The sequence below is a fragment of the Hyperolius riggenbachi genome, chromosome 5, assembly GCF_040937935.1.
Source record: "Hyperolius riggenbachi isolate aHypRig1 chromosome 5, aHypRig1.pri, whole genome shotgun sequence".
NCBI lineage: Eukaryota > Metazoa > Chordata > Amphibia > Anura > Hyperoliidae > Hyperolius > Hyperolius riggenbachi.
Window position 1 is genome coordinate 256,571,487 of NC_090650.1, and position 15,753 is coordinate 256,587,239.

Genomic DNA, 15,753 nt, shown 5'->3' on the forward strand with positions numbered 1-15,753 from the left:
AAATGTAAAAAAAAAAAAAAAAAGAAAACCAATGATGATAGCACAGCTCAATACAGGAGCACAGCAATGAAGCTGTGTTTTCTTTCAGTTGAGCAGTACCATGCTGCAGGAACTTTTTTTTGGAGTGCCCAGCAGAGAACAAATGTAAGTGAAATTCAACATACACAAGCAATAGAACACAGCAGTACATGCATCCAGCTACATTTAAAGTGGTCAGCAGGTGCTCGTCAGCCAATCAGGATGCACTATCATACACCCTTTACCTGCCATACCACATCTAGCAGCCATTAGCATTCAGGTGGGAGGCTTCAGTTGGACGCCAGCGCAAGATTGCGTCGCTAGCAGGACCGCCCCGTGCAGGCATCCCTCCCACAGGGGTCCCTCCCTAACCGCTTACCTGTCCGTCATGTCCTAGAGCTGAAAGAAAACTTTTAAAAACACACGATTGGTTCGCACTATGGCCAGGGGCCCCGGACCTCTCTCACTGGCCGGGGCCCCAAGGCCAACATGCGATACCTGGAGGGGAGTGCAGGTGGGCCTGGACCTCTCACACCCAGGCTCTGGACCTCTCACATCCAGAAAACCCACCAACACTGCCTCCATACTGAATGCTAAATTCAACACACACAAGCAATAGAACACAGCAGTACATGCATCCAGCTACATTTAAAGTGGTCAGCAGGTGCTCGTCAGCCAATCAGGATGCACTATCATACACCCTTTACCTGCCATACCACATCTAGCAGCCATTAGCATTCAGGTGGGAGGCTTCAGTTGGACGCCATCGCAAGATTGCGTCGCTAGCAGGACCCCCCGTGCAGGCATCCCTCCCACAGGGGTCACTCCCTAACCGCTCACCTGTCCGCCATGTCCTAGAGCTAAAAGAAAACGTTTAAAAACACACGATTGGTTCGCACTATGGCCAGGGGCCCCAGACCTCTCTCACTGGCCGGGGCCCCAAGGCCAACATGCGATACCTGGAGGGGAGTGCAGGTGGGCCTGGACCTCAGGCGGTCCTGCTAGCGACGCAATCTTGCGATGGCGTCCAACTGAAGCCTCCCACCTGAATGCTAATGGCTGCTAGATGTGGTATGGCAGGTAAAGGGTGTATGATAGTGCATCCTGATTGGCTGACGAGCACCTGCTGACCACTTTAAATGTAGCTGGATGCATGTACTGCTGTGTTCTATTGCTTGTGTGTGTTGGATTTAGCATTCAGTATGGAGGCAGTGTTGGTGGGTTTTCTGGATGTGAGAGGTCCAGAGCCTGGGTGTGAGAGGTCCAGGCCCACCTGCACTCCCCTCCAGGTATCGCATGTTGGCCTTGGGGCCCCGGCCAGTGAGAGGGGTCCGGGGCCCCTGGCCATAGTGCGAACCAATCGTGTGTTTTTAAAAGTTTTCTTTCAGCTCTAGGACATGACGGACAGGTAAGCGGTTAGGGAGGGACCCCTGTGGGAGGGATGCCTGCACGGGGCGGTCCTGCTAGCGATGCAATCTTGCGCTGGCGTCCAACTGAAGCCTCCCACCTGAATGCTAATGGCTGCTAGATGTGGTATGGCAGGTAAAGGGTGTATGATAGTGCATCCTGATTGGCTGACGAGCACCTGCTGACCACTTTAAATGTAGCTGGATGCATGTATTGCTGTGTTCTATTGCTTGTGTGTGTTGAATTTAGCATTCAGTATGGAGGCAGTGTTGGTGGGTTTTCTGGATGTGAGAGGTCCAGAGCCTGGGTGTGAGAGGTCAAGGCCCACCTGCACTCCCCTCCAGGTATCGCATGTTGGCCTTGGGGCCCCGGCCAGTGAGAGGGGTCCGGGGCCCCTGGCCATAGTGCGAACCAATCGTGTGTTTTTAAACAAATGAAAGTGGACAGGCAATCCATTTCAGTAGATCACAGAAGAGGAGGCTAGTGGCTTCAGGGACAACTGTATACAATTCAGGCCCATTCACACTAGAGCGTTTCGGCAAAACGCTCAAGCGCTAGCGTTTTTTAAAGTGCTGTAAAGTGCAATAATACCCTATGGGCCCGTTCTCACTTGGGCGATTTGTGTTAATCGCTGGCGATTAACGCAAATCGCCAAGCGCAAATGTGTAGCCTGCACCATTTTCAGCCGATTTTCCAGCGTTCGCATTTAGTGCTAAAGTAGCCCCGAACGCGAAAAATCGCCAAGTGTGAATGGTGATTTTTTTTTTGCATTAATCGGCAAAAATCGCCTGAGCAAAATGCTAGCAAAAGCGCTAGCGTTTTGCAAGTGTGAATGGGGCCTTCAAGTTTCCAACGAAACAATCAAAAAACAATCATGTAGACTCTTTACACTTTACGCTTTAGTGACGCTTTAACATTAGGTCCCCTCCCCATACAAATACACACTGGGGATATGAATAAGAAACTTGAATACAAAATGTATGCTCCTCCTCATCTTCAAATGTGTCTTCTAAAATTTTGTCAGTCTACTAAGTCTAATAGAGTCTAAAGAAAGTTTACGAGCCGAAAGCTTACTTTTTATTTCCTAAGTTGGCCAATTAATAGTATTATCCCGATTCAAAACTTCCTGCTTTTATTGATGGCTAACAGTAACATGGTACTCTTCTGCTACTTCTATACTTTAATAAAGTGAAGTTTGATGTAATTTGCCTTCTTAAAACAGAAGGAAATTTGCAATAATTCAGTTATAAGTGAACATAAGTGGTTACCCACATCACACTATCACTGAATATGCAAATTATCCCTTTTCGCCCTTGTTAAGCCAACAAGGGCGAAAAGGGATAATTTGCATATTCAGTGATAGTGCATTGTGGGTAACCACAAATGTTCACTTATAACTGAATTATTGCAAATTTCCTTCTGTTTTAAAGAGAATCTGTACTGAATAAAATTATTTAAAATAAACACATGAGGTAACTTCAAATGAACATTACATAGTTACCTTGCCATCAGTTCATCTCAGAAGCTCACCATTTTCTTCTTGGAGTGATCCCTTCCAGTTCTGACAACATTTTGTCAGAACTGAAATATATCAGTTGCTGTCAGTTATATATCAGTTGCTGTCAGTTACAGCTGAGAGGAGAACTGATGTGTCCATGTTTCCCTATGGCTCAAGTGGGCGATGTCACAGTTTAACAGTGTGCTGACCAGGAAGCTGTTATGGGGTAATAGCCATTTTCAAAATTGAGGACGGAGAATTCCATTGATCACAGTGGACAAACAGGATGCAGGAGAGGAGAAAGAGATGGAGGAGTAGACTACACGGGAGGCAAGTATGACTTGTGTATGTTTATTTTGACTTTTAATTTTCAGTTCAGGTTTTCTTTAAGAAGGCAAATTACATCAAGCTTTGCTTTTTTAGTAGGAGGGCTTTTTGGTTCCTTTTATCCACCTATACATTCCTAGCAGTTTTGGGTCACCCTGAGCTGCTTGGTTACTCTGTTAATAAAGTGAGTGAGTGAATAACACAGATTTTTTTTAATAAGGTTAATTCTTACAGCGGAGCCCTGAAAGGACAACTTAATACAGCGACTTAATAATAGACTCTGCAAAAGATGCAGCTGCAGGGGGGAGGAGAGGGAGGCTCTTTTTCCTGTCCTGAGAGACTGACAACTAAGGTCACAGAGAGAAAAAAACTTTCTGTTCTCTGCACATTTGTTCTAATGACTGCATCTGCTCAGCCACTGATAGTGAATCATACAAATTCATGTAATTGCTAGAGAAAAGTCGTGCAGTGCTTCACTGCTGTTTTTATCTGCATGGGGGAAACACATTCAAGTGTGAGGGCTACAACCCACTACAAAACGCTATAGCTAATCGCAACCGCTAGCGTTTTGTATGAGTAGTTTGTAAGCGATTTCATGAGCGTTTTCAGTAGCGATTTTAAAAAGTGTAATCAACTTGCCAGCGGTTGTGTAGAGATTAGCGGTTTAAATTATGATTGTTCCTTTCAATTAATTGTAATTTTGTTACAGTGTGCATTAATGTAAAAATCGCTCTGTGAAGGTTTTGACGAGCGATTATGGCATCGGTTATATACTTTACTTTGCAGAAATGCTAACGCTAATCGCTAAAAATGCTGCATGTCCTGCGTTTGAGATTTTGGTAATCGCAATCACTCCAGTGGAATTTGGGCATTCCATTAACAAAAAAAAGAAAACACCCTTAGTATAGGTAAGTAGCCAGGTATAGGTGCCCCCTATATAGGAAGCCAGGTGTAGATGCCCCCAGTATAGGTTAGCTAGGTAGGTTCCCCCAGTATAAGGTAGCCAGTTAGGTTCCCCAGTATGAGGCAGCATGGTAGGCAGTGCTGTGGAGTAGGTACAAACATCTTCCGACTCCGATTCCTCAGTTTATGAAACCACCAACTCCGACTCCGGGTACCCAAAATGGCTCCGACTCCTTAGTCTAATACTTACCAGCGCTGTGGATTTTGTACAAAATCATCCGACTCTGACTCCTCAGTTTGTGAAATCACCGACTCTGGGTACCCAAAATTGCTCTGACTCCTCGACATCACAGGTAGGTTTCCCCAGTATAGGTCAGCCAGTTAGGTTCCCCCAGTATAGGTTAGAAAGGTAGGTTCCCCTGGCCCTGCTGCAACACCCTCCCCACCAGCGACTTGCCTTCTTGAAACAATCGGCGGCTGCCTCCTGCAGCAGGACAGGCTCACCGGATCCCCCTTGCCTGCCTGCTTGTAGTAGACCTCATATCCACGTGACCCTCAGGGCTACAGGAAGAAAGGAGAGCGGCTCCCATAGCAGCACATATACTGGAAGTAATTACTTCTGTTATACACACTGCTATAGGAACCGCTCTCCTTTCCTCCTGCAGTGCTGCAGGTCATGCGGATCTGAGATTTACTACAAGCATGCAGGCGAGGCGGACCCGGTGAGTCTGTCCTGCTTCAGCAAGGGGCGGCTGCCCTAAACCAGCGGTGGCCCGGAGCGAGGTGGGTAGGCGGGATGCCACCTGACGAAGCAGTGTCACCTGGCATCAGGGCCGGGACAGCCCTGAACAAACCGCTCAGTATCCCGCTTAAAGAGGAGCTGTTAGGTATAAGGTCTCAGAGAAAATAAACACATATATCAGTAGCTAAATATAGGCTGTACTTACATTACATATGCATTTCACTGTCCATGTTTGTACTTCACATAATTTTTATATAGTATATGCAGAGAATGATGCTCCTGACAGCTCATGGCAGGTTCCATGTTTGTCTGTCTCCTATGAAGCCAAATGTGTTGTCATGTCCTGCCTGCTTCCTGATCACAAAAAAGCTCATACTGAATAACAGTAGTGTGCAGTGAATATTAATTAGCCATGTGGCTAGGAACAATAGCGGACTCCTGCAGTGTACTCTGCCGGGAGATTTATCAGTGCTGTGCGCTGGACTGAGTTACATGCTATTTTTACTTGACCCTGTAACTTCTCATTAGCAGCCGAGGGGAGAGCCCCAGAATGCTTTGCAGTATGGAATGCGGCTTGCGTCTTCTTAAAAGCTTGGGAATAACAGCTTTGCTGATAAGCACACATCAAATGTAACAGAGATTTTTATCTTCAGTAATGCCTTTTTGGCTTCCTTCTAAACTGTTTAACACAGGAGAATAGAGGTTTAAATTAGCTTTTGTAGCCTGACAGTTACTCTTTAAGCCTCTCTGACACTGTGGGAGCTCTTGGTAGGTTTTGGCAGGTACTCCATATCTATTGTTATGTAAGTGCTTGAAGGGGTCCAATGTAAAACTTGCACCTATCCCCCTATGGTGACCGTACACGGTACAATTAAAATGTTTCATTTTTCTCTTCATTTGACCAAAACTATCAAATAGAGTAAAAATCAAAAAATAATCTTTTTTTTGATCGAGAAAAATTTAATGATTATTCAGTTTTTTCAATAAAAATCTGATCAGACGTGTTGGAAAAATCTGGGTTTGTTTGTGAAATATTTAGTGTATGGTAAGTTGTATAACAAAATACTATTAGATAAACCAACATTTTCCTCATAGTCGATCATTTTTTTTCCAGATTTTCGGGAAAATCAAACGTTCCTGTGTGGTACCTGAAAAGAATTTTAAAAACTATTCAACCAAATGGATTAATCGCTCGAATTTCTCTGTTCGAATAAATAAATAAATTGTGCCATGTATGGGCACCATTAGCTATACCACTGGGTACTTATTTAATGAACATAAACTACATTTAACCACGCACTGCACACACACGTGCTGTAAACTTACCATCATGCACCATCATACAATCATGCGCTGTGCACTTGCCGAATCATGCGCTGTGCACTTACCCACACACTATACAGATGCAGTATGCACTTACCCACAGTTGTAAACACATAAATTGTGCTCTTAAGGTGGCCATACACTAATAGATTTGTAGCAGATTTGACCATCAGATAGATTGCTGTCAGAATCTGACAGGAATCTATCTGACGTGTGCCACACACTAGGAACAGATTTTCAATCAATGTCAGAATGAAGTCTATTGAAAATCGATCGAAATGCATTATTGCACCATTCGATCCAATACAGCTCTGTGGGCCATTGATCTGCTGCCAGCAGCCGACAGACCTAGATTTTTCATCCGGACCAATCGAGCAAATCGATCGAAATCGGCCAGAAATCGATCAATTATGCTTCCTGCTGCATCCATTTCTAGCCGATTGGATTAGAGCGGTTGAATCGGCCGTATATCTATGGCTGAAATCGACCAGTGTATAGACCCCTTTACCCAAGCTCTGTACACATATGCACTGAATGTGGGCCTCAATTTGTAAGAATGAGAACAGAGGGGTTTGCAGCCTATTGCCAATATTCCAACTATAATAACCTTGCCTTGATTGGACACACATAAGGTCTAACAATGGGTGCCCTGATTTTCCCATACAAATAATGTGTGCTATTATAGACCTTTGTGGTAGTGTAATGAAATGACTTACACTTTGTAAAACACATAGTGTTATTATAGATCCACACTTGGGCTACCACAAATGACATGGTAAAAAAAAGAGGTGAAAATTAGATACCACCAATGCTGCTAGGATAAATGTATAATTCAGTGTTAACCCTAATTAAAGTATGCTTGCGTTTAAGTATACTGTAGCATATAAAAATACCTATTCTTGGTGTACAATGAGGATTCTTTTTTTACATTTCAGCCATTCTTGCTCATTTTCCAGATAGTGTGCCTAGTCCCAATAATACAGTGAACAAGCTTATGCCCAGTGCTGAGGACAACATACAGACAAATAATGGTGCCCATACACTTACCGATTTTCCTGTTCAAATCCTCTAAAATGTCTGATCGATTGACTTTCTATCTATTTTGACCAAATATTGATTTAATGTATCGATTGGACAGGATGGTAGATCTAGGTCAATTGGGGGCGGAGCGGTAAATGGACGGCCCATAGCGTTGCACTGCACTGAACAGTGCAACACTGCAGTTTGATTGATTTACACTAGATTCCCTGCTGAAAACTTTTGGAAATAGATGTGCAATGTGTGGTAGGAATCAATTATTTCCTGAATTGATTCCTTTAAGAGAGGAATAGATTGTTTTGCCAAGTCATCGGGAGCGCACTGCCACTGCGCATACGCCTGTACATGTGCAGAAGACACCAACCCATCAGGGACTGGCGATACTTCAGAGGCTGCCAGTGGGACCCGGGAGAAGACCGGACCTGTGGTGAGCGACATACGTGACCTCTAGGGGCCAGAAGAAGCCCCAGGTAAGTAAAGCTATATTTAATGAATCCCCTTGCTAAGGCAAAAAGCTCTCGGCTGCCCCCAGCAGGCCTGCAAAAATTCCCTGTCTATGAAGGCCCTTTTCCAGTGAAAGTTTCAGAATTTTAACACAAGTTTTTTTTCGTGCAGTTGCTTGCAATTTTTATACGTTCTTTCATGTTTCATGATATGATTGTGTTTGTTTTTCTCTTATTCGTTTTGTATTAAAAAACAGACAGGGAAATTGCAAGAAAACTGCATAACAACACATTTGGTATGTGACTTTTTTTGTGCTCCCATTGACTTTAACCCAAACACAGTCACAGGAAAAAAAAAAAAGATACAAGCACAACATTTGCCTTTGGGGGACATCAAATTACACAGTGGCAGCAGCCGTGAAGTGAAGACATCCTTCCGAGATTTCTATTATTATAGCGGCGCAGCAATTGGCCAAATGCAATCTGTTTAGATAATATATGCAATGGAAAAAGGCCCACATCGTTATCCGAAACGCTGATAAAGGGGGGGCTGTTGTCGTTCTCGATAGCGACAGCTATAAAATGGAGGCCCTAAGACAATTGGGGGATCCTGCGGTGTATCAAAGATTGGGGGGGGGACCCCGTAAAGGTTTTCCAGAGAGAGCTTTTCGATTTATTGTCTTTTGGACGTGACTTGGGGGTTTTGGATCAGAAATTGTTTGACTATTTGGGTGTGACCCATCCAGTTACCCCGAATTTCCATCATCTTCCCAAAATCCACAAGCCGGGTGCTCCCCCGGAGGGCAGGCCTATTGTGGCTGGCATTGGCTCTCTGGGGGAGCGCCTGAGCGAGTGGATCGATTCCCTGCTACAACCACTGGTGAGGAGGCTTCCGGGGTTTATTAGAGACACCAAGCACCTACTCGCAAGTTTGGAGACTTTTTCTTGGCAGGATCACTATGTGTGGGTGACCATTGATGTTAAAGCCCTATATTCATGTATACCCCATGATTTGGCTGTTAGGGCTATTGAATATCACCTTGACAAATATTCCACGTATTCTAAGGATTTAAGATCTTACATTTGCCTGGCCGTCAAGTACCTCCTGACCCGCAATTATTTCATGTTTGATGGCGGCTTCTACCTCCAGAGGCCCCTCCATGGGGGCGAAGTTTTCTCCGTCACTAGCCAACCTATACATGGGTTGGTGGGAGGAGCGCCACATCTTTGGGGGTGGGAGCCGTTATCTGGGGGATGTTGCGTGGTACGGGAGGTACATTGATGACCTTCTCCTGGTATTGGGGGGAAAGCCTGAGGACATCCCTTTATTTATGAGTGAATTGAACATCAACACCTTCAGTTTACAGTTCACTTTTAGTTGGGGAGTGGGCTGTATTGACTATTTGGATGTAACTCTGGTCAGTGACTCCAATGAGGGGAGGGTACACTCAAGGACCTACAGAAAGCTGTGCAGTGGGAACACTACCCTTCGAGCCACTAGCTGCCTTTCCAAAACACACCATACGGGGGGGGTTCACGTAGGAGAATTTACCAGGGCCCGCCGTAATTGTTCGAAAGAGGCTTGGCTCAGGGAGGAGTTCGAGAAAGTAGGAGGAAGATTAAAGGAGAGAGGGTACCCCGACTGGATGATCAATAGGGCAAAAATCAGGGCCAACTCTAAAAACAGGGACTTTTTGCTTAAAAAGACATGGGACACAGACGCTAACTCTAAGGCCTGTAAAGTAACATTTGTAACAACCTACAGTGTTGAATTTGACAAGATTGTGTCTATCCTCAAGAAATATCTCCCGGTTCTGGAGGGGGATGATGATTTACGCAGTGTCCTACAACAGGGGGTACGTTTTGCTAGTAGGCGGGCTCCTACCCTGGCCCAATCTCTGTCTCCTAGTCTGTATGAGTCCCGAACCAGGTCATCTACTTGGCTGGATCTGTTGGGCTCATACAGATGTGGAGTGAGGACATGTCACTATTGCAGGGTTCATACTCGAACTCGGGTTGCTACGTCAGCCTCGAACGGACGCAGTTTTCCCATTAAGCAGTTTGTCAACTGCGGGACGTCGTATGTGGTGTATCTCATTACCTGTGGGGCTTGTGCCCTACAGTATGTGGGATGCACCACGAGACTGCTACGCGCTAGTATAGGGGAGCATTACTGCGGTCCGGGATGGCTTAGCACCAATATTTCCAACGTGGCGAAACATTTTCGCCAGGCGCATCAAGGGGACATGTCCTCCTTTTCTTTTCATGGTCTGGAGAGGGTTTCACCTGCCCAGAGAGGAGGGGACACGACAAAACTGCTTATGAGCCGTGAGGCACTGTGGATTTTCAGACTGGGAACAAGACTCCCCAATGGTCTGAATTCCCGCTGGGATTTGGCGTTGCTGACATAGTGTTTTGGCTCCTCTATACACACTGCTCCCAGGTGGTTTTATCTGTACAATTTATACTTCCTAGTTTTTATTCTTTCTTAATAATTGTATATTGTTATTTTAGGGTAGATTGGAACTTTGTACTTTGCACACTTGGGCCTCCTGTGTAACTCTAATATTTAGCCAAAGAATGATTGTGGATATTTACTTGGCTATTCTATGTTGTTAATATCCCCTCCTGTGTGTGTGGGGCTAGGGGTGTGTTCCTGGGCTTGGTTTTCAGGGACCGCCCACTCCACAGGGGGAGGGTATATATTAGGCTTTCTGTGCTATTGGTACTCTAGCTATGAATAAGGACCAGTAGGTCCGAAACATGTCAGCTGGTGATGTGTGTTGATTTGTGTTGGATACGTCCATGAATAAAGTATTGGATTTTAGGAGCATTGTGCGGACAACCCTTCGTTCTCAAGGAAAAAGGCCCTTATTGTCATTAATAAGAACTGTATTACTTCCACATCTTGGTAAATAAGCCTGGCAAATAAGCCTGGCAATCTTCCTGATAGTGCTGGATTGCAATGTGGTGGTAGAATGGTAACCTTCATGTAAGCCTCAGGCATGTTTGCCATATTAGCAATGCACATCCTCTTCGCAGGACACTAGAGTAGGTTCCATTGGGTTAAACAGGAGGCTTGTCGCATCCTCAAGGCACAATATACTGTATACTTTTGCACATTTGGCAACAACCTCTAACAACCCAAACCCCTTATCCCACAAAGACTACTTGGATGTCTTCGTCACCTAAGCTACAAAATCCTTCTCTGCAAACATGTCTCAAACCTATGTATATACAGCTATTTGCATACATGCGGCACCTGGGAAGGGCATAAAGATACTGTATATGTTCCTCTCAATGTCTACACACTCAACATGGGCAGAGGCTGGTGGAAAGTTTCAGCTTTCAAATTTGCTTCGCTGGCAAGTCTGAGAGGCCAGTAAACTTCCTGAGAAAGTCACATAGGCTAATAGTCTCATAATGTATATAAGCACATCAAATACGCAGTTCAAAAGACCATTCATCAATAGAAGTATCATAGGGAGTGATTAGAGATGTCATAGTCCCTGCTTTGCTCAGAGGGATTGTACCATCATTATGATGAGCCTTGCTTAGTTACTTACTCAGTGGTTACCAGTTAAAATCTGTAAGTACTCATTTTTGTATGTTTTGTATTTAGTTAACTGTATATAATGGCACGCGAGGCACTGGAACAAGGCCACTATGTGTATGCTGAATTTGCACGTTGTCGTCTCAGCATTGACTACAGAATGTAGTGTAAATTCCCAGAAGACAGTATGACAGCATTTTCATAGGCTGTGTAATCTTTATTTGACCTGTTCATTCCAGTACTAGAGACACACACAGAGGCGTGCAGGAATATAAATGGCATGGTGCAGGTTTCTGAGTAACTTTCATTAAACATTCATGGAGTCAAAATAGATTTTCTTTTTTTACTTTTCAATCTGCCTGTACAGATACTGATCTTGATTGTTATCGAGTAGACAAGTTAATTGATAACCTTTAAGCATGGTTTCTCATTGTAGAATTGTTGGCCAGAAAGATTTGTAGACTTCCATTGCTGAACTCCTGGTGGAACTGCTACTTGGCAGTTGCCTAGGAATTGAGCTGCTACTACTACTTCTAGCCTTTTTGTGGGCATTGCAGGGCTACACACTGGAAACCGCTGATGATTCCAGAGCAAAGTGTATCCTTCTGTCACTGTTATATTCTCTAGTGGCATGGCAGGGAATTCCCTGCTGTGTCCATAGACACCATAGTTACTATGCAATTACCAAATTCACCAGTGTTAAAAAGAACCTGTAATAAAGAAAAGTGCCCCTGAGGGGTACTTACCTCAGGAAGGGGAAGCTTCTGGATCCTAATGAGACTTCCCCCTTCATCCTGTGCAGCACCGATCCAGCGCTGGTTCCCTCGATCAGCAGCAGATGGCAATATTTACCTTTGAAATCCAACGCAGGCGCAGTACCAGATTCCCCCTCGAGCTCCGATGAAAATAGCTGAGCCCAATCAGGTCCGCTCTACTGCACTGGATCCCAAAGGTAAATATTGCTGCATGGTGCAGGCGCTACTACGCTTCTGCCAACAAGCTTGTTGGAAGACTTTCTGGGGGTGCCAAAGCTGGATTGGGGCTACACAGGGGGATGGGGGAAGCCTCATTAGAATCCAGAGGCTTCCCCCTCTCCAGGTAAGGTGGTAAAATCAGGCAATTTCTAATTCATCTAATTCAGCTGTCTACAACAAAAACCCAAGAGGACCAGCACCACCCGGAAGGTATGACTAAAGACCCATACACACTAGATTAAACTCGTCTGAGTTGGCGGATAATGAGCGCCTCAGCTGATAATCCAGCGTGTTTACAGCAACCTCCGACCAGTGACCACCACCCCACCAGTGATCTACCAGGAAATTCAACTCATCCAATCGAAGGCTGATTGCTTTCAACTCACTGCTGCCCCGCCCGCTGCATGATGTCACTTTTGCCACGTTCCGTCAGACTGCATTGAAACAAAGCACGTTGTCAGCCTACGCAGCTGTACACCCCTGGCCCAGCGATGTTGCCTGACGGTGATGTTGCCTGAGGGATTGGGACCCACCCCTATTAGGTGTGTACAGGCCTAATAAGAGGCATGCATGTGCTCAGGGTAATTGGTAATGAATAGGCATGATCGGAACCAACAAATTCTGTTCCGTCGGAATTCACGGATTCCGTCAATGATAAATTCCGTCGCTATAAAATTCCGCCGGATTTAATGAAGTTCCGCGGAATTCCGAATTCTCTCTCTCTCCATCCATCCATCAATTTGTATCATCCTGTAGGGAATTGCAGTTTTTCAAAACAGCTTACATACCTTAGCCAGGATTTGAACCCAGGTCGCAGTGTGTAGTGGGTATCTGTCTTACCCCCTAGACCATGCTGGCCTAGCATGTACCATTATGATCAATTCAATAGAAAAAGTAGCATGATTAAGGATTTGTACTTTTTTAAAAGCCAGTTTACATACCTTAGCCAGGATTTGAACCCAGGTCTCAGTGTGTAGTAGGTATCTGTCTTAACCCCTAGACCACTAACCACACTACATGCTAAAGCTGGCCTAGCATGTACCATTATGACCAATCCAATAGAAAAAGTAGCATGAATGGACACTTTGCTAAGAGGTCGGTAAAGTCAGCTGTTTTGAGCATTACTGCTTTATGAATAGAGGCCAATGGGCTCGATTCACAGCTAACTTAGTTTGCACGCCTAAAAGCTTTGGGCATGCTAACTACAGTGCTAAGTAGTTAGCACAGCCAAAGGTTTTAGTTAGCGTGCACAAAGTTTAGCGGTAAAGTTTAAAGTTACTATGGCCTTTTAGGGCGTGCTAACTAAGTTATCACTGCTTTGTGAATTGAGCCCATTGCATGTTTTGCGGGCTTGCGGCAAACAGCAAAACACAGTTATACAAGCTATTAAAGTAAATACCCTTGCAGGGGAAACGTGTGCTTTGCGTTCATGTTTTTTTTGGTACATGCTAGGCCAGCTTTAGCATGTACTGTGGTTGGTGGTCTAGGGGGTAAGACAGATACCAACTACACACTGAGACCTGGGTTCAAATCCTGGCTAAGGTATGTAAGCTGTTTTGAGAGAGAGAGAGAGAGGTAAGGTGGTAAAATCAGGCAATTTCTAATTCATCTGATTCAGCTGTCTACAACAAAAACCCAAAAGGACCAGCACCACCCAAGAGGTATGACTAAAGACCCATACACACTAGATTAAACTCGTCTGAGTTGGCGGATAATGAGCGCCTCAGCTGATAATCCAGCATGTTTACAGCAACCTCCGACCAGTGACCACCACCCCACCAGTGATCTACCAGGAAATTCAACTCATCCAATCGAAGGCTGATTGCTTTCAATTCACGGCTGCCCCGCCCGCTGCATGATGTCACTTTTGCCACGTTCCGTCGGACTGCAGAGAGAGAGAGAGAGAATTGAAAGATTTTTTGTGTGTTATCCCGGAAAATTCCGCGGAAATAATAAAATTCCGCGGAAATAATAAAATTTCCACTGAATTCCATTTGAGAGGTTTAACAATTCCGTTCCGACTACCGGAATCGATCTAATTCCGGCCGGAATCACGGAATTAACAATTCCACGGAATTTACCGAGCATCCCTAGTAATGAACAAACAAACAAAGAAAATCCAACCAGGGGTACCAAAACCTTAAATATCATGAGCCAACTATCATGAAGTGTTAAATACAATAATCTTTATTAGCCACTATTGGCAATAAAACCAAGTAAAAGCAAAACGCTTGGCAGCACAAAGGGGGCAGTATAAATCAATGGTTCAACAATGATATATGGGTAAAAAAAAGAGTACAATACACAGATCAGAAAAGTCAACAGAAATGTATGAATCCAGTATCATCAAGGGAATATTATGCCCAATTGTAGACATACTTGCAACAATAAATAAGGGAGATTTCAAAATGTGGAATGATACAATATACCAGTACCGTATACTGGTAAATACAAAATGGCTTCACAATTAATTGACAGCTACATTAGTCACAGAAGGCCCATTTCCGATTAACTTTTCTTATAAGTCTTCTCCAAGGAGATGTTTTCAAACCTTGCCAATGAAATACCTATAAAGCTCCCAACAAGTAAGAACTTACTACAAATACGTTTGATATTACCTTTTAATACTTCTTCAATTGCTACATGCTGAAAAATTATTTTTTCCATAAGATTAAAAATTATCTCCTCAGAGGAAACTCAGGAAAAAAGTTAATTGGATAACGGGCAAAGTGAGATTAAGGTGATAAGTGGTGAAGAGTAAAATACTGCCAGCATCCCGCACTGGTAGTAGGATGGGAGAACAGAGAAGGAATGCAATAATAGTACAATAGTGTGGATGATCAGAGTGGACTGAAGAAGATTGGTACCGGAAATACGTGCTAAACCCACCCACTGCCATGTCTCGTAAGTCATTTGTCTCTGTACTGCCAAGTAAATACTAGCAGTGCAGAAAAGATGAAATCATTCAAATGAGATATTTCCAGGGCTGTGGAGTTGGAGTCGGGGCAATTTTGGGCACCTGGAGTCGGAGTTGTTGATTTCATAAACTAAGAAGTCGGAGTCAGGAGTCGGATGATTTTGTACAAAATCCACAGCCCCGCTAAGTATAAGACTAAGGAGTCGGAGTCGAGGAGTCAGAGCCAATTTGGGTACCCGGAGTCGGAGTCGTTGTTTCATAAACTGAGGAGTCGGGGTTGGAAGATTTTTGTACCGCCTCCACAGCCCTGGATATTTCTGTTTACATGTGTTAAGTAGGAATGCTTCTTGGCTGAAATTAGGTCAGATGAGCAACCCATTGTCCCCTATGCCAACCGGCATGGCCAGGATGCCTGCGCCTGACAGCCTAGGGCTCTGCCATACATAGCTTTATCAGTAACATGGGGGTATCTGCATGAGAATAATGGAAATCCTTTCGCTCTCTTGCAAAACTCTGTCCATGTCAAGGACAAGGGACTCCTCCCCACATCATGCTCAGGGAGTCGGGGGTTACTACTCCCACACTTGTAGATGTACTATGTAGAAGCTTT

General features: G+C 44.5%; 1 protein-coding gene across 1 annotated transcript in view; it reads right to left on the reverse strand.

Annotated features, from left to right (window-relative positions):
* Positions 1-14,005: 14,005 nt before the first annotated feature.
* Positions 14,006-15,753, reverse strand: part of ACD (ACD shelterin complex subunit and telomerase recruitment factor) — a 148,812-nt gene continuing 147,064 nt past the window's right edge. The window contains exon 15 of the mRNA XM_068236821.1: positions 14,006-14,111. Coding sequence (XP_068092922.1) covers positions 14,060-14,111 — 52 coding nt within the window. The 3' untranslated portion in view covers positions 14,006-14,059. The remainder of the gene's footprint in view (positions 14,112-15,753) is intronic.